The 22,046-nt window shown below is 46.7% G+C and overlaps 1 protein-coding gene across 1 annotated transcript; it reads right to left on the bottom strand.

Moving 5' to 3' along the window:
• Positions 1-2,325: 2,325 nt before the first annotated feature.
• On the bottom strand, positions 2,326-19,720 carry SLC35F6 (solute carrier family 35 member F6). Its single transcript, XM_043984542.1, has 6 exons — positions 19,480-19,720; positions 6,971-7,043; positions 6,300-6,471; positions 5,491-5,703; positions 4,317-4,427; positions 2,326-3,239 (listed from the first exon to the last, which is right to left on the bottom strand). The coding sequence occupies exons 1-6, from the start codon at positions 19,554-19,556 to the stop codon at positions 2,770-2,772; spliced, it is 1,116 nt and encodes a 371-aa protein (XP_043840477.1). The 5' UTR covers positions 19,557-19,720; the 3' UTR covers positions 2,326-2,769.
• Positions 19,721-22,046: the final 2,326 nt, after the last annotated feature.

The raw sequence follows: 22,046 nt of genomic DNA, 5'->3' as shown, positions 1-22,046 counted from the left end.
AACTGAATACGATCCTCTATATAAGATCTGAAAGAGGTCTGAGCCTTCTTCCTCATTCCCAGAAGCTGTGCCTCTCATCGCAGACCAAGATCCTATCGGGTTCTGGCTGCTACATCACACAGGTAATTCATGTGTAGCTTGCTGTCTTTACCTTGCTCATCTTCTACCTGCAAAATTATTCCTTTTGAATCTAAGTATGACTCTGCATTGTTGCCTACTGAAGTTCATTTTATTAGATTCAGCCTATTGCTTGTGTTGAAGACCTTTTTGGATCCTGTCATCCAGCATAATTATGATCCTTCCTGGCTTTTTGTGTCCTCTGATAAGCATGTCCCCTATACCTATATACCAGGAAATTTAAATATTTCAGACACTCATATTTGTTAACATCATCACCAGCTCAAACACCTTCATTGGCTCTCATGCTTAACCCCCATCCCCCAAATTTCTCTCAACTATTTGTCCCAATTTATTTTATATTACTCCCTATTCACACTCTGTTCTAGTCTTACAGGCTTCCTAGCTATTCCCGAACTCAATATTCTGTTTCCTATCTCTGTGACTTTGAACAGGTTGTCCCCCATGCCTGGAATCTGCACCCTCCTCCCCTTTGAGTCTTCTTTGGTTTTTGTTTTTGCTTTTCTGGGGGCAATGATGGTTAAGTGACTTGCCCAGGGCCACACAGCTAGGCTGGATCTGAACTCGGGTCCTCCTGAATCCAGGGCTGGTGGTTTATCCACTGAGCCACCTAGCTGCCCCCTCCCCTTTGAGTCTTAAAAGTCCAAACTTCCTTCAAGGCTCAGCTTAGATGTTATGACATGAAACCTTTCTCTAAAGCCCTTAGTTGTTGAGACTCTCTGTCTTCGAACTGTCTTGTATGCACCTTCCAGAGTAAGCACTTAACATTTGTGGAATTGTACTGCGTCTATTTTGTAGGAATGCAAGAGAACTGGAGACAAGGAGAGCTTCCTTTTTCCCTTTGTAGCCCTGGTCCTAAAACAGCTGCTTATGCTTAGTATTAATGTTTAACAAAGGTTTGAGTTATCATCAGAGGAGGCAGAGGGATGGATCAAAGATGGTGATATTTTAAGCACGAGTGATTGGCAGGATGGTGGTACCAACCACAAAAGAAGGAAGTTAGGTCAACTGAAGGGCAATGTTTGAAGACCACAGATATGGATGATATGGGCAACTGAAAAGCAATTAAATTGAGGCCGTAAGACAAGGGGGAAACATGGCTGGAAAAGGAGTGAGATGACTCAGTTTCACAACCTACTTCTTCCACTTGAAGTCTGTTTATGTATTTGTAAAGTGAAGGTGATTGTGTTTACACTACCAGATTTACCAGGTTGTTATATGTATAAATGGGATCCATTATCACACATTCCCCATAGTGCTTCTGCTCAGAAGCAAACGAAGGTAATGCTGCTTAGATTCACATGGTCTTCCTACCCTGACCAGGAATATCTAGGCCTACCAGCAGCACACCCAGAGAGCACAGGATCAGAGCTAGAGCTTGAAGGGACCTTGGAAATCATTTAGTCTGATCCCCTCATTTTACACATCAGGAAACCAAAGCCCTGAGAGGACTTGCCTAGTACCACACAGATAGTGGAGAGAGAGAGCTGGCCTTTGTAACTCCTAAGCTAAGAAGGGTTTTTTATCATAGCACTGAGAAGACTGATTTGATCCTGGATCATTTTCTTACTGGTCTTATTCACAGTTAATTGCTTTCATCCTGTAATTGCTTAAGTCACTACTCTTTGTCTCTTGGACTAGAACTGATGATGCCCAAAGTTCTTTGTAGCTCTAGCACCTTTTCTCTGCCCAGATCTAGTCTACCTAGTACTCATACTCCTCTCTGCCAAGAAAAAACCCAACCCCAACCCCTCCACTTTACAGATCATTCTTCCATTAGGTTTTACTTTTAAAAGAGAAATGCCAAAGGCAGCAGTTCAGAGGACTACTGTGTTTCTGTAAGGGCCACTCCATCCTCCTGCAGACCCAGCTGAACCCCTGGCCCAACCCCAACCGGCCTGTTTATTGGCACCTGGACTGGGGGACAGGCAGCTGTCAGCAGCAGTGTAAACCACCTATACCTGTGACCTAAGCAAAACTACCCGTCTTCATCACCATCATCATCATGATGCATGAGCTATGCCTGCTGCTCATGGAAAAGGGAGAAGAGAATAGCGATGGACTTGGGGGCCAAATCACTGGAGCCTGATGCCCACTTAGCTCATGGCATTCTTAAGTGGCTGGCTCAGGAACATTCTGCAAATGATCCAGCAGTACACGGGGCCTGAGAAAGTACACAGGTTTAAGTGTGGTTCTGAAGTGATTTTTTTTTTTTTTAGAAAATTAAATTTGATTCATGATTCAGGGGAAAGGATTAATATTCAGTTTGGATTTGTGATTTAGCAAATCAGTGAGATGCAGGTGCCTGGTTCAGTTCATCACTCGACATAACGAGACAGATGTAGGAGAACTTGGGCCCTTCTCCTGGGTCTCTGGGTCCCCAACAGGTTTTTAGGGTATGTCCTGGACCAAAGGAAGCTGAGAAACACTGTTAGAGGAAAGGCCAATAGATCTGGGTTCCAACTCCAGTGGCACATTCAGTGTCCTCCTGAAGAAGAAGGCAACGATGTGGGATAAAGGACCTTAGATACCCTATTTCCCAGGTTCCTCCTGAGGATCCCAGGGATCCTTGTCTTCAGGGAAAAGGAGCCTAAAATTCAGGGTTCAGTCTATTGTAGATCCGGCAGAGATTCAGCTGCCCTCATTAATGGGAGTATGGTTGCCCCCCAGCAGGCTTTCCCGCTCACGTTCCTCAGCTGGGGGCTGACCCCAGGGCAGACGGGCCAGCAGGGGCTGGTGCAGCCCATTGTAGAGAGCTGTGCCCACCAGGAGGATGAAGAAACCTAGGATCTGCAGCGGGTGAAAAGTCTCCCAGCCCAGCGCCAGGCTAAGGGCCCAGATGACCACAGTACGAAGGCTGTCCAGTACCATGCGGGTGGTGGCACTCATCTCCTTGGTGACACTGATGCCAGCGAAGTTGAAGAAAGCGATGCTGCTAATGTTGCCCAGCAGTGCCAAGATGATGAGTGGCTGCCTTCCCATCTGGCAGAAGGCATCCAGTGCATCTTCTAGTACGCCCCGGGGGTTCCCACTGAAGGAGCCAGCAGGGATGTAGTACATGGGCACCAGCAACAAAGTGAGGATCACAAAGCCAAAGAACCCTGAGGAGGAATGAGGGGGCAAAGGAATGAACGTTTTCACAGACTCCATGTTGAGTTCTCAAACTCCAAACGCATGTGGGTACATGTGAGATCTTTCACTAAATAATGCTCCAGAAGAGCCTGGGGTCTCAGATCTCAAAATCTCTCCAATCCATCCTTTCTTTCCACTCTCACTAGAACAAGGTTCTTATCACTTTTTATTTGATTCACAGTCGCTTTATCACTGGTTTCCCTGCTTCCAGTGTCTCCCCACTGGGATTCGTGCTGTACCGCTCACTCAGATATAGCTCCTCAAAATACCATTTTGCTTATTCCATTCCCAGGCTCGAAAATCTTCCATAGCTCCCTAGCACCCACAAAAAACAATTTAAGTTTCTATATTCTGAATACAACCTACCTTTTTAGCCTTGTCTCCTATTATTCTCCCACACAAAGACTGGACTCTGGCCCAGGGGTGCTACTCAATGATCCCTTGATAGGCATCGTCATTTCCTACCTCAGTTTTCCTTTGCTTAGGTTATTCCCTCTTCCTATAATATACCATTTTTCATCTATGAAAATCCTACCCATTGCTTTTTTTTTTTGGATGAGGCAATTGGGGTTAAGTGACTTGCCCAGGGTCACACAGCTAGTGTCAAATGTCTGAGGCCGGATTTGAACTCGGGTCCTCCTGACTCCAGGGCTGGTGCTCTATTCACTGTGCCACCAAGATGCCTATCCTATCCATTTCTTAAGACCAACTCACATGCCATTTCCTCTATCATGTATTCCTTGATCACTCATGGGATGGAAGTGATCCTTCCTTTCTTATTTCCTGTGTTACAAGACCGGGGATTGTGTCTTATACATCTCTATCCTGTACACAGTGTCTTCCACTGTAGACGCTCAATGTATGTATGAGCTGAGAAGGGAATACTGGAGCTTATGAGAACCTTTTCCAAAAGAATTCATTCCCAACATTCTCTCACACCTCCCTTAATTTCTGTCCCTTCCTCGACATGCTCCCAACTTTCCTTTGGCCCCCACCATGCACACTCTATGTCTCCTCTTCCTCTTCCCAGAGGCCCACAAACGCACCTTCAGTACCCACAGCCCGAAGCGGGTGAACGTTGTGCTTGTAGACAAATTTCTCCTCCAGTACCATTTGGATGGAGACGATCACCTGGGCCATGACAATCAGCAGGTCCCCTGTTGGAGGAGGAGGACCAGAGAGAAGTAAGCAGTTGTAGTGAGGAAAAGATTTCAGAGGCCATGGCAGGGGGTCAGAGGAAACAGTGAACAGAAGGTGGATGAGTGAGCCTTGTAGGACACTCCCAATGAAGAACCAGGACTGAGGACTATTTAAATCTGATTTCTTCAACTCTATGTATGTTCAACGACTGGAGGATGGTACAGAGTCTAAGAACACAAGGCATTTCGCCAGGATGGGAAGCAGCATGCCACAGTGGATAGAGCAAGGTGGGATCCAAGCCTGCCAGACACACACATCGCTATGACTGTGGCCAAGTCATCGAAATGCTCGGTGTTCAGGCAAATCTCCAAGACTCTAAGCTGTAAAGCAGCTGCTGGTCCGCACTGGTCGAGGGAGCTTCCTCACCAGGCGTTCAGTACCTCAGTGCAGTGACAGATGGAGACCAAAAAAAGGACACAGGGAAAGATGGAAAGTCTTCAATGAAGTGATGCAAGGCCAGCCCAGAAGGTCTAGAAAAACATCCACTGACTACAACTATAAATGAAACAAACAAGCAAGAGGTAGCTGAACTCCGGAGGAAGCTGGACGGGGCCACAAGGCAAAACCAGCTGGGGTTCTGATTATTTCTTTGGGTATAATGTTGTCTTCCTTACTTTGCATGTTTATTTGCCATGATTCACAGCTGCTAAGTTTATAATAAAACATTTAAAGTATATTAAAATATCCATAATTTCTTTCCACTTTTGGGGTTCTGAAGAAGGACAAGGCAGGCAGGGTTGGCCTTTTGGTCACAGAGCAGGCTGGGGCCAGGTAAACACTCACATTCTTGCCTGCCTGCCTGCTGACGCCTGGCTATGCCGTGGCTCTGCTGGCTGCCTTGTGATGCCCTCAGCTCAGTCACTCTCAACATCGACTTCAACCTGCCTTCTCTCTCGAAAGCCCTGCTGTGGCTGGGTCTTGGGGGCAGCAGGCTAGCTTCCTTGTCAGTCACTCGTGTGGGACTCTTTTCCTGGGAGCTACCTAGCCACAGAAGGCTCTGCTCACGACAGTTCAACATACCTGTGATCACATCACTGAGCTTGTGTTGATCATCATGCTTGCTTGTGAGGTCAGCCAGACCAACAACCACCAAGCCAGCAATTGTGGCAAGGATGCCCACCCACTGGCTCGGCAGCAGCTTCCGTCCCAGGAAAGCCACGGAGAGAAGACCAGTGAAGATGATCACAGCCCCACGAAGCATCTGGAAGCTGGAGGCACTAGTCATGTTCAGGGCTACAGAGAAGAGGAGAATTTGGTATCATTCAACAAACATTCCTGAAGAGTATGCTCTAGGGGAGGTACGAGTTTAGATAAGACACAGTCCCTGTTCTTGGGGAACAGGAGGTCTAGTAATAGCAACAGCTGACGATTTTACAGTGTTTTATATTTTAAAAAGCACTTCACATTTGAGATGTGACATATAAATAAATAAATACATAATAAGGGCCTAGAGAAGTCTAAGCAAAGTGTTATGGAAAGGTGTAAGAGGGGAGAAGAACTGTTAGTGAATTAGGGATGGGATGATGAGATCAGGGAAAGTACTGTGGAGGAAGTGGAGGAGGCATCATTTAAGTTGGGTTTAAAAGAATGTGTAGGAATTTACCAGGCAGAGGAGGAGAGGATGGAAAGGGCACAAGCAATCCCATAAGCAGCGGTCTGGAGGTGGGAAAGCACAGCGTATCTAAAGAACATAGGCAGTAATCCACTTTGGTGGGAAGATGGAAACAGTGAGGGTCAGGAGAAGGGTCCTGCTGCTGCCAAAACATGCTTCCTCCCACCCTGCCATACCTCAAATGGCTGGGCCTTGCCCAGGAGATCTTGCTACTCACCCACATACATGATGCTGGTGCCAGTCATGTCACAGAGGGCAGGGGGCAGGAAGAGCAGTGCACTGAAGGACTGCTGGGGTTCCACATTAGAGTCTGTGCGCCCCCAAATTTTGCACTGAAGTAAGTAGAAGGCTGCTAGGCAGGAAAACTCTCCCAGGAACATGCCCACTGCCTGGAATGAAAACAATCATAGACTCTTAGAGCTGGGCAAACACTACCATCTGATCCGACCTGTCTATCTTAACACTGTCCCAGCAAGGGCAATGGTTCCCCACAAGAAGGCTGTGGTCGACTTTTATGGCTCCAGGCGGAGATGGGGATGGTTAGGCCCCAGGGCTTGGGGATGAGTCACTCTCCCACTCATCTCTGATTTCTAGGCCCTTTCTCAACATACCCATTATTGGCCAAGAATAGCTAACCAGCTCTCCTACCCTGTGCATTTCTGCACAGCTATTGGGAGCAAGGCAGGACAGGGAGGAAAAGAATGACTAGTGATCTTTTCTGAGTCAGGCCTGACTCAGTCCCAGCTTCTGGAAGCAGGAGAAAGTTCTGTGGCTGTAATATGGAGGAAGTGAGCTTTCGAGCCCTGGGTGCCAAGGAAAGGGGACTGGGGGCTCAGAGCCACAAGGGAGACAGAAGGCTTAAGGGGAGGTAGGGTTGGGAGAAGATACCTGGAGGAAAGGATGCTCAAAGCTGTGGGCCTGGCTTCCTCCACATCCCTCAGCCGCAAAGTTGTCAGCCCATCTGGAAGAGAGAACAGCAGGGATTGGCGAGGCTACTATGTTCCTTATTCAGCCCAATTTGATAAAGATGCATTAAGCACTTATTTGTCCACCCAGTCTCTGCCATCAAGGACCTGCCAGAGAATAATCACACACCTTCCTGAAAGACTACCATTCATACCCTACATTTCTATAGCACTTTAAGATTTGCAAAGTGCTTTACATGTTGTTTCATTTGTCCATACAACAATCCCATGAGATATTAGCCCTACTCAGAGGCTAACTTATTTGTCCAGGCTCTAGCAGCTACTAAGGTGTCAGAGGCAGGATTCAGACTTCCTGGCTGCAAGCCCAGCATTCTATCTAGCCACACGGTTTCAGTCCAAAAGAAGATATGAGAGTATGCTAGGGAGGTATGAACAAAACGCTAAGCAAGACCGATGCTAAGTTATGGGAGTACTTAATAGCTGAAAAATGTCTTGTTATTTTGCTTCACTCTCACATCAGCCCTGTGAGGTAGGCATTTCCTAAGCTCAGAAAGGTTATTATGGCTTTTCACAAGGCCACACAGCTGGTAAGAGGAGGAGCTGGGACTGGAACACAGGACTTGCCCGACTAACGCGGTGCCCAGCCTTCCTGAGGGCACCAGGATTACTCCCTCTTCTGGAAGCCCTCTGTGCCACACACCACAGCACACAAGCCCATTTTGTTCCTGGCTTGCTTTTTTGGCCAATGACTCAGGTATCATCTCATGAAGCACTATCTCAAAAAGAAAATGGTTGGTTACTCTTGAGAGTAAGGACTGCGTCTTTGGTCCTTGGTTTGAACCACGTTATCCAGCACAGGCATGGACACACAATAGGCAAAGAATGAAGTCCAGCACTGAGGAGGAACTGGGTTTGGCAAAGCCTGCTCTCTGTCTGTACACAAGATAGCGACTGCCTGGGCATTGCTAGGGTCCAGGTATTACCAGCCTGCTACCTAGTGCACAGAGAGGCTCAGGGCCAGTGGCTCGGGAGGTTTTGGTCAGATGAAAGGGGGAAACAGATTTCCAAGAAGGCTTCGGCACCACAGAAGGGTGGGCAGGTCCTGGGGATAACGGCAGAGATAATGGAGCCATCACTGCAGTCAGGAAGACCCAAGTTAGAATCTTTCCTCAGACACTTACCAAGCTGTGTGACCCCAGGCAAGGGATTCTGCCCTGGTGAGCCTTAGTTTCCTCTGCTGTAAGACAGGGTTAATATAAGTACCCACCTCACAGTGTTCTATGAACCTCAGAGGGCTATATTATTATTATTAGAAGCGGAAAGAAGCTTAGAGATCATCTGGTTCCGAGCCGCAGGACCAGAGAATTGACAGCCAGAAGGGCCTGAAAGGAATCTCTGCTCTAACCAAGCCCACAAGTGGCTGTCCAGCCTCTGCACTGAGACTTCCAATGTGGGGAAGCCTCGGCCTCTCTAGCCATGCAGCCCATTCCACTTTTGCCTCTTTCTGTCTTCCAGAAACTGGTACAATTCTAAGGGTTCTGCCCCCAGGGGCTGAGAAGAGCAAATCGGTGGCTCCTTTACAAGTCGGCCTTTCAAAGGCTTGCAGACAGCTTTATGTAGGTCCCCTTGGAGTCTTCTCTTCTCCAGCCTGCAAAGCCCCCAGTTCTTTCAACCAGTCCTTGTATGACATGAATCCAAGGTCCTTCAGCATGCCCGTGGGCTTTCTCTGGATATTCTCCAGTCTGTCGATGTCTTTCTTAAGCCACGGTGTTCAGAACTGAATATGCTCTCCCAGCTGAGGTCTGATAAGAGCAAGTGGGACTATCACCTCCCTATTCCTGGAACCTGTGGACCTTCTTTAACATAGGTCAAGACTGCATAAGGGGCAGCTAGGTGGCGCAGTGGATAGAGCACCAAATGGACCTAGAGTCAGGAGGACCTGACACTTGACATTTACTAGTTGTGTGACCCTGGGCAAGTCATAACCCCAACTGCCTCACAAAAAAAAAAAGAAAAAGACTGCATTAGCTTTTTGGGCTGCAACATCACACTGTGGTCACGTCTTGGACTCATTGTCTACTGTCCACTAAAACCTCCAGATGTTTTCTAGAGCAACTGTAGTCTAACCACACCTTTCCCATTTTACATTTGTCAAGTCCACTTTTTGTTCCATTTATCCCTGCTGAAGTTCATCTTGGTAGATTCAGCCCAAAGCTCTGGCCAATTGAGATCCTTCTGGATCCTGACTGTCATCCAGTGAGGCTGCTCTCCCTCCCAGCTTTGTGTCATCTGCAAATCTGATGAGCACATCATCAAATGCTTTTATTATGGAAGGCCCCGGAACAAGCACAGGAGCACCCTGGAGACCTCCTAACTCAGTGACATTGAGTCATTAAAGACACCAGCCACCCAGTGCATTCTGAAGCCACCTGACCCCGTCTGATCCATCTCTTTGTATTCTCCACAAAAATGTGAGAGGATACTTTATCACCAGTTTTGCTAAAATCTAGGCAGAGCACAGCCATAGCATTTTCTTCATCTACCAGTTTAAGAATATTGTAAAAAAAAGGAAATGAGGTTAGTCCAGCATGCTGGCTCTCTGGGATCATCACTTTCCTTCTAGGTGTTCACCAATCATCCCTTTAATGATAACACTCTGGACATTTCCCAACAACCTAAATCACATTCATAGGTCTCCTCCAGTCTTGTGCTACCTCTCCTATTTATGGGATCTTTCCAATATGACTGACAGTGGCTTGGTCATCACGTCTGCTAGTACCAGGAGGACCCAAGGATGTAGGCCATCTGGGCTAGGTGACGACTTTATCAAAGGCAAATCTTTGTTCTCTTCTTATTATCCTGGGAATGCAGCTGCCTGTTCCTCATTCTTGCCCTCTCATTTCCAGTACAAGGCTGTTCTCCTTTGTAGAGCAGAAAGAAGCAAACCAAGAACTGGGCTGGTCTGTTTTTTCTGTTGTCAGCGATCATCATTCCATCCATCCCAAACAAAGGTCTTTCTCCTTCTCTGACCTTTTTCCTAAGAGAACTTAAAAAACCTCCAAAGACTAACCCCCTTTGTGTTGTCCTCAGCTTATCTCCTTGCAAGCTTTAGTGAGCTTGACAACATTTCTGTAGGCCTGGGTCACATACCTCTATCCTCCATACAGGTCTTTTAAAAATCCAAGTGGGTTGGGGAGTGCTTCCATGTCGGTCTCTTCAGACAAATCCTGTTTTCCCTCCTCATTGGAGACCTTCCCTTTATAACCTTAGCATCTTCCATCATCCCTCATGGGCTGATTTCCCCTAAAGCATTTTGCTCCATGGGATCTAATCTATATTTCTTATGAAAACAGCTTTCCCCAAATCGAGGGTTTGTCAGAATTATGCCCAGATTTTCCTCTCCTCTCATAAATTCTATGATGAAGGGGTCACCTACCCATACTGGCTTCCCTCCCCCAATGATTTTATCATTTCCATCCCCTCAATCAGTTAATTTCTGTTAATGAGAATCAGATCTAGAACAGAATTTTTCCTTTTTGGTTCCTCTGCTTTTTGAAGAATGAAGTTTTCAATAAGACAAGTCCGGAAGTCATTGACTGTTCTGCTTTTGTCAGACAGAATTCCAGCTGATGCCTCCTGGCCGTCCCTCTCCCTCCCATCACTAGATATCAAGCCTCTGTGTCAGGTGTGTGATTGTTCCTCAAACTAATCTGTTTCCTTTTTGTCCAGGTGGTCTGTAGTATACTCCAATGACAATGAAATGAGTCCAACCTCCTCATTTCACACAGGAAAGAACTCAGTCCCAGAGAGATGACATAATTGGCTCAAGTGCCCATTCACAGCAGGGCCTAGAAGCTAGGGCTCTGGTCCACTGGCCCTGTCTGGGCTAGACCATCTGGATCCCATGCCTGACAAACCAGAGTCTCTGGTCTGCTGGCTCTTCTGACCAGGGGAGAAAAGGGAAATGGGTCTAAGCTGAGAATCAAGCAGAAATGTCACTTGGGCAGCTTGCTCAGAATAAGCCCAGCCTATTTCTAGCTCTGCTGACAAAAAAGAAAACACAGGAGATGTGTGGGCACCATCATTTCTCAGCCCCAAATCACTAACCAGCTCCTGGAAAGGCCTTTCCAGGAGCAGCAGGGGAAAGGAGGGGCAGGAGGGAAAAGCAGGATGCCTCCCTATCTGGTTCTCTTGCCTGGGAGATCGCTTGGCCCCCCTCCCCCTTCCTCCAGACCTGAGTATGCTGCTGGGATAGGATGGGGGGGGGTCAGGACTCAACACTTTCCTGCTGCAGGAGCTGGGATGCTTAGGGGGATGCCTGGCTCTAAGACGGGAGCTGGGGAGCCCCATCCCCATGACCAACCAGAGCCTTGCAGGTTATTCCCTGGCCCTTTCTTTCAGTATCCACATGGACTAGCTACCTCCCATGAAAGGGACTTGCCCAGACTGGCCAGACACAGGGATGGATAGGCTGGCAATATTCCCAGGGCAGGGAAATGGGATCCCTTTGTATCAGTCACCACAGTGTAGGCGCTGGCCTCCTCCCGGACTGCCTGTCAGCAGGGCGTGCTGCTCTACAGAGTAGTTTTTGGTTTCTAGTTACAGATGATTTGAGCCAAGCTTAATGTTTCTGGGGGTGCTTGCCCTTAATTATGGACACTCGGTATGCTGACTACACCATAGAGATGTGGAATGGTGCAGAGGCTCCACGAAGCAGCAGCCCCGAATCAGGAGACCTTGCTGCATGTTCCAGCTCAGACACTAGCTAAGTGACCCTGGCCAAATGATTTAACCTGAGCCTCAGTTTCTTCATTTGCAAAATGGGGCTCATAATATTTGCCCCAGCCATGTCAGGGGAGTCTTGCAAATAATAGTACCCTATAAACGTTAAGTGCTACAGTAATATGAGTTATTAATAATCGTTATTATGAATTGCAGTTATTGAATATGCTATATGAATTATGAATAGATAAACAGGTAAATTAGATCCATAATTATTGGAATTTAAGAAACTCTAGAACCTGGCACAATCCCTTCAACTGAGAGATGTAGAAAACTGAGGCCCATGGATGTTGTGACATGCTCAAATCAGATGCCAAGTTTATGATGTTAATATTAAATATTTTAATTGATAATAACTGCAAAGCTAAGTCTCCAGATCTTAAAACTGCTATGCCCAAGGCCAGCTCTCTGACACTGGCCCTTTTCTGGAGTCTTCTTTGGTCTAAACGTTCCCAGTCCTGGCACATCAGTCTCATGGTAAACCTGGGGCTGCTGGCAAATCGGCCACGGTGCCCTGAACATGATTGCTGTTTTTGTTCTTGCTTGTAAATCTAGAACTGGCAGGACTCTTACAGTTTACCTAGTACAGCCTTCTTCCTTTACAGATGAGGAAGCTGTACATCCCTGCCCACCAGTAGCCTGCCCAAGATCACACAGGTGGGACATGGCAGATCCAGGATACGAATCCATGTTCTCTTACTCCAAACATGGTGCTCCTTCAATGGTGTTCACTCGTTTCAGTCATGTCTGACTCTTCATGACCCTACCTGGAGTTTTCTTGGCAAAGATCCTGGAGTGGTTTGCCATTGCCTTCTCCAGCTCATTTTACAAATGAGGAAACGGAGACAAACAAGGTTAAGTGACTTGCCCAGGGTCATACAGCTAAGAAGTATCTGAGATTGGATTTGAACTCAGGTCTTCCTGACTGCAGGCTGGATACTCTATCCATTGTGCCACCTAGTTGTCCTTACTCCTCCATTATACCAGGTTATCTTTTCATCCCAAGCTCAGGGACACCTGGGCCTGAGAGCAGAGTCAGATTGGTTTTATAGGCATTAATCTGAGGAATGGCAACAATCCTGGGCAACAATTCTGCTTCTGTCCATGGCTACTTCACAGTTGCAGCATATTAGACACTGAAGAAGTCCCAGAAGTCATCTAGTCCAACCTTGTTACTTCTCAGATAAAGTGAAGGAAAATGACTCGCCCAGGGTCATGAAGAACAACAGAAGCAGTCCTGTGCAGATGCCCAGGTCCCAGATGAAGCTGTGGCAGCTGCCTGCCCTCTCCCCCTGGTCCCTTGGGAGAGCATCTATGGGATGTTTGGTTAGAAGGGGTTACTGGGTCAGATGAGGAGGATCGGGTGCCACTCTGAGAGGTGGGGTAGCAGCAAGAGGGTTAAACTTAAGGGTCAAGAGAGGCCAGGGTTCAAGTGCAGCCCCTGACAGCCACACAGGCCAGTTACTTAAGTTTCCTTAGCCTCAACTGTAAAACCAGGTTGGTATGCAGTTAGTACCTGTTGTTTTGAAGACTAGCTAAGATAACACGCAGAAAATGTTTCACCAACTTTGAAATGCTACCAAAACATCCAGTATGACTTTTACCATCATTCACTCCAAAGACCTGGTAAGGTCCTGGCCCCTGTATAAGGCTCACACGTGACAGAAGAGGCTGACTCCCTAGGGAAGTAGCCAGAAATAGCAGGTATTCCCTAGTGGGAGACAAGCAGGCAAGGCGAGAGAGCTACAATGGCCACTTCCCCAGGCTCAGTTCCTCTGAAAAATGCTGGCCTGTGTGTTGGTTTGCAGGACTGGGGGAAGAGGGTGGAAGGCAAATGACTCACTGCTTCCCCTGCTGTGAACACACAGATATCCTGACTCTTTCAGAATAAAAGCAGCTTTTGCCCTCCTGTCCCCTGTGCCCCCAGACCAGGATCAGCCTAGAGAAGAGGAGTTAGCAAAGATAGGAGGAGGAGAAAGGCTTTGGCCTGACAGTTCATCAGATCATAGCATCCCTAGGAGGAAGGGAGCTTGGGGAATCATGGAGCCTAACCCTCTCATTTTCCAGATGAGGAAACTGATATTTAGGCTAAGAAGTGACTTTTCCAAGGTCATAGGTTTAGTAAGCAGCAGAGGTGGGAAATGGACCTAGGTCACCAGCTCCAAATGCAGGCTTCTTTCTAGTAAATCTTCAGCTAAGGAATATTAGCTTGCATCGGTGTTCTGTTGCTAACTAGCTGGGGAGGCATGTCCCAATTATTCTACTTCTCAGGGTCCAAGTATTATCATAAGCTACCGGTATTTCACCTCTCCCCTCTGTCTTCCTTTACATAACCCCACTCTTCATCTACACCATGCTCTCCAATCCCTTGACCCCTCAGTTCTCTCCCAGGCCATCTCCCCTGCACTAGCTACTCCCTCCTCTTCTCCCTCTTTTGACCCCTTGATGAATTGATTCAAATCTACATTGACTGTCCTCCTTTCTTGAAACCCTCACCCCCTTTATCGCATTGCTCATTATGCCCAGCCTCAGCCTTGGATCACTCCCACAAGTTGTCACTTTCACTCATATAAATGTGTGGCTGAACAAAGGTAGAGAATATCACATGACTGTTCTGACTTGGTCCACTATAATTTTTTGTTACACAACCTCAAGTGGGCACTCACTGCAGCTCGGAAATCCTACTATACCTTTTATCAACTTACTATCCCACTTTCCACAGCAGCTCTTCCAAACCTTTTCATTCCTCCTCAAACCTCCCATAGCTTCTCCTTCCCCATCTCTCTTAGCCAGGGAACTTGCTTCATATTTTACAGAAAAAAATGAGGCTACTAGCCATGAGCTCCTTTTTCTCCCTGGTTCCCCAGCTCCTATCACTCAGATGCATTCTGCCACTCTCTCCTCCTTCACGTGTGTCACATGATGAAGTAGCCTTATTCCTTACCAAAACTGACCCCTTTCCTTGTTAAAGTGATCTTATTCCATTCCATGTCCTCCAATAGATTGCCCCTTGTCATCCCCACTTTTTCAGTCTCTCCCTGTTGATTGCACCTTTGTAACATCTCTCAAAACCGCCCTCTTCTCTCCTCTGACATCACCACCACTGTAGTGCAGGCCCTTACTAACTCACACCTGGATGATTGCAATAGCCTGCTAATGGGCTGGCCTCCCACAAGTCTCTCCTCACTCTAATCCACCCTTCATTCCTTTTTTGGGGGCTGCATCCCTGAGACTTCATGGCTAGGGTCAGATTTTGGGAAGGAGAGAAAGGGTTTTTCAGGAGAACAGAGCCTCACTCAGAACAGGCTCTACTGGGGCTACATTGGTCACTGGCACTGGTCCCCCAGTGGCCTTGGTCTGGTGCTTAATGGGCTGGGGCTGTGATAAGGGGAGTACCCAAGGGCTCTAGTCCCAGAGAAGACAGATGGGCTAAAGCAATGTGAGAGATAAACTGGCCTAGAAGTTAAATGTATCCACTTACCAAAAAATGCTGCTGTGGTATAGTCCAGATGTATCAAACATGTGGCCCACAACACTATCAAGTATGGTCCAAACTAGTTGTCGTTCAGTCATTTTAGTTGTCTGACTACTTCACGACCCCATTAGGGCTTTTCTTGACAAAGATACAGGAGCAGCTTACCTTTTCCTTCTATAACTCATTTTACAGATGAGGAAACTAAGACAAACAAGGTTAAGGGACTAGCACAAGGTCTCACAAAGCTAGTGTCTGAGGTAGGATTTGAACTCAGGAAGATGAGTCTTTCTGACTCTGGTGCTCTATCCACTGTACCACCTGGCTGCCCTGGCCCAAACTAGACTAGGATGTAACATTAAAATGAGATATTTAACAAAATAAATAAACATACAACAAAACAGAGATAATATTAATATGTAGTTTTGAGTCAGTATGTGACCTGTAGGGGTCCTTATATATATATATGCTTTAGTGGCCCTCATTCCTATTTGAATTTGATACCACTGGTACAGCTGAAAGAACAGAACTTGGGACGAGAAGATTAGGGTTCCAATCCCTGCGCCACTACTTACTGGGTGGGTAATCATAGGCATGCCCCTTCACCTCAGTTGTGCTGCTTAGCCCCTGGGTGACCTTGGGCAATCCATGCAAAACTGAGGTCCCTTCCAGCTCTAGTTCCAGGATCTTACAAACCTCTCAGAGCCTTACTTGTTTCCTCTGTAAAATAGGATTGATAATAACTGGAAGCTTCGTGGTATAGTGGATAGAGCGCTGGGGTTTAAATTCAGCCTCAGACACTTCATAGTTGTGTGCTCCTGGGCAAATCACTTCACCCTGTTGGCCTCAGTTTCCTTATCTGTAAAATGAGCTGGAGAAAGAACTGGCAAACCACTCCAGGATCTTTGCCAAGAAGAGCTGGACATGACTAGAATGACTGAACACCACCACCACACATCTCAGTTGTAAAACAACCCCCCAGCCTCCCCCCACCAAAAAAACCCAAGCCAGTAACAAAATGTGTTATTTATTAAAAGTTGTCAGGAGAGGAATTCCTCCTCCGGCAAGAGACACAAGAAGAGAACCAATCATTCACAGAGAAGGAAGCCACACGGACCTGGGATCCTGAGACCCAGCTCAAAGGAATAGAATTGCTAGTCTTGTCTCTGGGGCCTCCTGGGAGGAAGGGGAATCAGAATCATAAATTTAGAGCAGGAAGGGACCTCAGAGACCATCTAGCTCAACCCCCTTATTTTATAGAGAAGGGAAATGAGGCCTAGGGAGGGGAAGTAACTTAGCCAAGGCACACAGAGACTTTGGAAGAACTGTTACTCAAAGTTACATGCTGCAACTCCAAAGCTTGTGTTTTCTACCTCCCCACAATAAACTGAGTCATTTGGGACCAACAGGTGAGGATTTTCCAGGGGAATTCTTCATAATTGCTACAGAGGGACTCTCTGACATGGCAAAGTAGTGACCATCTCATGAGAGAGTAATGTAGTAGACTCAGTCTCCAAATATAGCTTGATGGAAGAGTTCTCAAGAGTTTGTATCTGTTTCAAGCGGAGCAGGACTGATTTTTTTTTTAGGTGGTGGTGGTGGTGGTGGTGGGAGATGGTTTATGTTGGGGTTGTCCCTAAAGAAATGGCTTAGAATGGGTTAGAGCATTAACCAATCAAGTTTCACCCCCATCTTCTCCCCAAGACAACTTATTTGCATCACAGCCTGATTTTTGTGTATCATCTATCAAATCAACAATTTAAATTGTAATCTGCCAAGATCTTCCTTTGTCTTCTCTTCCTGGGGTGTGCCCCATTATCCCCACAATTCCCAATTGGCCTGTTCTTGGTTCACAGCTTTGAACTAATCTCTCCGTAGGTGGGAAGGTGATGTAGTAGAAAGATCAGTGGGTGAAAGCCTGGGCTCCAGTCCCAGTTCTGCTTACCTAGGTTACTGACCTTCTCCAACACTCAGTTTCTTTATCTGTAAAAGGAGGATAATCCCAGCCCAGCCCTACCCCATCAAGTAATTATGAAGATCAAATGAGATTATGGAAATTAAGGACAATGAAAACTGTAAAGTGGTGTGCAAATGAGAAGTATAATTACAATGTGAGATCCCTCACACCAGAAACCACCAGGAGCAGGATCAAAGGCTGTCCTAAAGTTTGGGAAGCTAACTATGCTAACTCAACAGGACTGACTGGTAGACAAAGGAGACAAAGGTAGACAAAGTGACCTTCCCTTTTCTCTGACCAGAGGATCTCCTTGCTTCTTTTTTTTTTTTTTTAAATTTTTGCAGGGCAATGAGGGTTAAGTGACTTGCCTAGGGTCACACAGCTAGTTAAGTGTCAAGTGTCTGAGGCTGGATTTGAACTTGGGTACTCCCGGTACTCCTGAATCCAAGGCCAGTGCTTTCTCCACTACGCCACCTAGCTGCCCCTCCTTGCTTCTTACTAGACCATTCTCTCCTTGTCTAGAGTTTTACAAGAGTTGTGTTAGCCTGATGTAGCTGACAAATAATTGGAAGCCTTGGCAATCCACGAGCAAAGTAGCTAAGGTTTGTTTTTTAACAGGCCTTATCTCCAGTACAAGTGTTAAAGGATGTTGGGTACACACCCTTCAAGTATCCCTGAATGGCCAAAGTGACAGGGAAAGGAGGGAATTCTAAAACCCCAGTTTTTATGCCATCTGTAACAAGTAGTAGTCAAAGCCCTTCCTTCTGCAACAAACCAAGGCGGGCTAGTCTCACTACCTACAGTGCAGAAGTACATGTATTTTATCTTTGAAGCCTCAGCACCTACCACAAGTGTCTGGCATATAGCAGGTGCTTAACAAATGTTTGTAAAAGTGAATTAGCTAGGGGCAGCTAGGTGGTGCAGCAGATAGAGCACCAGCCCTGGATTCAGGAGGACCTGAGTTCAAATCTGGCTTCAGACACTTGGCACTTACTAGCTGTGTGACCCTGGGCAAGTCACTTAACCCCAATTGCTTCACCAAAAATTAAAAAAAAAAGGGAATTAGCTACTTATTAACTTTGTGACTTTGGCCAAACGATTATCCCTTTTTGGGACTCGTTTTCACCTCTTCAAAATGAGGGGAGATGGACTGTATTTCCAATGCCTCTCTAGCACTAAACTTTTTGTCAGAGTCTGGCTTAAAAGACAGCCTTGGCACAGAAGTCAGGGGTTTCCTTAACAAGCCCTGCTCTCACTTTGAGAAAGCAAGGTCAACATTTATTTCATCACTCCTCTTCTCTAAGGGCAAAGTTCCTATTACCACCAATACCCATTTTATTTATAGTGAAACTCAAGCTCCTACAAAGCAAGGCACTTTCTAATGAGCCCCAGTGAAACAATCGTTTTGTGCCAAGAATCTAGGATACAGATGGGCCTCCTCCCAACATTAGGTTATAGGATGGAAGTTTTGGAATTCCATTCATCAACCATTTATTTGGCACCTACTATATGCCACGCATATAGGCCTGCTAGGGCCTATGCTGCCATCAAAAAATTTATATTCTACCCAGAAGGAGACAACATATACAGTAGGCTGTACATCTATAAGTACACCACAAATAGGCTTTTTTTTTTTTTTTTTTTGGTTGGGAGGTCTTAGCAGTAAGAGTGGAGGCAGCTAGACATCGCAGTGAATAGTCAGGAAAACTCGTCTTCCCGAGTTCAAATCCGGACTCAGACACTTTCTAGCCGTGTAACCCTGGGCAAGTCTCTGAACCTTGTTTGCCTCAGTTTCCTTATCTGCAAAATGAGCTGGAGAAGAAAATGGCAAAACCACTCCGGTATCTTTGCCAAGAAAATCTAAAATGGGGTCATGAAGAGTTGAACATGATTGAAATACGACTGAACAACAATTAACAGGATGGAGGCACAACAACAAAAACACACAGAGGGAAAGTGGGGCAGGGGATACCAGAGGCCACTGGTAGGGTACTTATCACTTATCTCTTCCAACCCTCTCATTTTACAGATTAGGAAACTGAGGCCCAGAAATGAGAAGCAGCTTGCCCAAAGAAGCGAGAGGCAGAGGGGGATTCGAACCCGAGAGCTCAGCCTCTCTCGGGCGCACCCCGAGGCCTCTCGTGGGGGTCACCTGGAAGCTCTCGAGGAGAGCTGGATGCGGAGCGCCCCGTCCTCCCCGCTCCAGCCCGGTCCAAGACCCCCACCCCAGGGAGGGGGGTCCCCTACCCCACCAACTCACTTGGCCGAGAGGGTGTTGATGGAGCCGGTGATCAGCATGAGCCCGGCCAGGAACAGCTGGTACTTGGTCCACGCCATGGCCAGGTGGTGCAAAGGCAGCTTCCCTGATGCCGCTGCCGCCGCCGGGGTCCGAATAATTCCCGGGGCCGAGGGATGAAGACTACCGGCGAGGGCCGGGATCTGGCAGAACGCGCTCCCCTTCCGGGCCGGCGGTCACCTGACACGCCGCAGTCAGCTGCGCTGAAGCCCCGCCCCCGCCTCACCCTAACCCGTCCCACCCCCATCCCGAGGCCGCGCAGTCCCGCAGAACTGAGAGGGAGGTTCGTGGCGCGCGCACGCGCACAGTTCGGGATTCTAGAATTCCGGGCAAACCTTTCACCCCTTTTCCCCTGCACATCATTCATTTCTTCGCCCAGTTGTCTGAGCACGTGCTCTTAACTCTTCTCTGCCATTGCGGGGTGGAGCAGGAATCCCTTCTCTTTCTTTCGCAAGGACTAGATGACTGTGTGCTTTTTTTCATCAGTCAAACGAAGAGCACGCTTTGATTATGGACTAAGAAGTGCCTTTTCTCCCTTTACAATTACGTAGTGCAAAACCCTGGTAAATAGATAGGGGCCTATTTATACCCATATTACAGATGAGAAAACAAATTCTAGTATCGAGCAAGCAATAGACATTTATCTGGCCTACTATGTGCCAGGCCCCTTGTTAAGCACTGGGAATACAAGAGTCCTTGCCCTCAAGGAACTCACAGTCTAAGGGGAGAGGGACAACATGCAAACAAATATGAACGATAAGTTCAGGATAAATAGGTAACAGAGGGGAAAGCACTAGAATTAAGAGGGATAGGGAAGCCTTCCTGTAGAAGATGGGATTTGGTTGGGGCTTAAAAGAAGCCAAGGAGGTCAGCAGTCAGAGGGGAGGAGGGGAGAGGAAGAGCTCAAGTATTGGCTTGATTTTTTTTTTTTTACCTTAGTAATGGACTATTACTAAATGTTTATGGACTTGAGCTGAGACAGTTTAGGTAGCATAGTGGATAGACCCATGAACCTGGAGTTGGGAAGATCTGAAATCAAATTTGACATCAAACACTTACTAACTGTGTTAACCTCTGCCTCAGTTTCCTCAAGTATAAATAGAGCTGGTGAAGATCAAATGAGATATTACTGTCCAGCACATAGTTAGGCATGTAAAAAAAATGCCTATTCCCCCCCCCCCCCCATGCTTGTTGGATGAACTCAAAGAGGTTAAATGGATCTACTTGCCCAGGGTCATCCAGCTAGTTGCTCAATGTAGCAGAAAAGGGACTCTCCTGTAATTGTAGCCCTATGGACATACCCTGCTTCAGAAATCATTTTAAAGATAAGGAAACTGAAGCCCAGGAAGGTTATATAAATTGGCTAAGATAGTGGTGGCAAAGGCACAATTCGAACCTAGTGCTTGGACTCTTTAAGACCACGGTCCTTTGTCTCACTTGAAAGGTCTTGATCTATTTGGCTTTCTTATTCTGTAATCATCCTTCATTCAGGTCTTTGCTGCCAGACTCGGACCAGCTTCTCTCTGGGACAGGCAGAGTCAGAAAACTCCTGTAAGGATCTGTTCAGCGACCTGAGATCTGTTCCAACCCCAGTGCCATGGATTTTATTCTCCCCCTCTTTGCCTCCCCCACAACCTTTGCAGAATGAGAGGAGAGAGGGCAGAGAGGAAGAGAAACATGTGTCCCTGTGCAGTTTCCTCCCTACCAGGAACAGATGATGACAACTTATGTCAGAAATATATGGAAGCAGTACATGTGCTTACACATGACCTGAGAGAGAGTAGTTCATAGATAATGACCGTCACTATATTTCTCATCTATGTCCCCTTCTTTCCACTTACACAAACAAATTCTGATGTAGGCTCCCATCATGCCATGCATGTCTGGACTACAACTTTGTTGTTGTTCAGTTGTGTCCCACTCTTTGTGAACCCATGCACTTTTGTACATGGGGTTTCCTTGGCAAAGATACTGGAGTGTTTTGCCATTTCCTGATCCAATGTGTCCCCATTTTACAGATGAGGAACTGAGGCAAATAGGGTTAATTGACTTGCCCACAGTCACACAGCTAGTAAGTGTCTGAGGTTGTATTTGAACTCAGATCTTCCTGGCTCCAACTCCCATGCTTATCCGCTTTTGCCCTGGAGTACAGCTAAGTCTCAATTAAAGCAAACAAGGAATCCCCAGAAGTGGTCCCATTATTTGAATTTGCACTGCATATTTCCTTTGAGCTGGCACCAATTACAATATTTTACATAATTATAACTTTATTTAGTGTGAATATGAATGTATGCAAGTATTTCACAGGGTTCATTATTCCCACCAGTCCTTATTTCTTCCCATTTCAATCTATCTTTCACTCTGCTGCCAAAGGGTTTTTCCTAAAGTGTAGGTCTGACCATGTTCCACTCCACTCAAACTCCAGTGGCTCCCTATTATCTCCAGAATCAGATGTAAAATGTTCTGTCTGGCATTCAAAGCCCTTCACAGAGATGGAACTAAGATGGTGTAGTTTTAGGAAGAAGTTTGGC

Source organism: Dromiciops gliroides, chromosome 2 (genome assembly GCF_019393635.1).
Source record: "Dromiciops gliroides isolate mDroGli1 chromosome 2, mDroGli1.pri, whole genome shotgun sequence".
Classification (NCBI taxonomy): Eukaryota; Metazoa; Chordata; class Mammalia; order Microbiotheria; family Microbiotheriidae; genus Dromiciops; species Dromiciops gliroides.
This window is presented reverse-complemented; position numbering and strand designations above follow the sequence as displayed.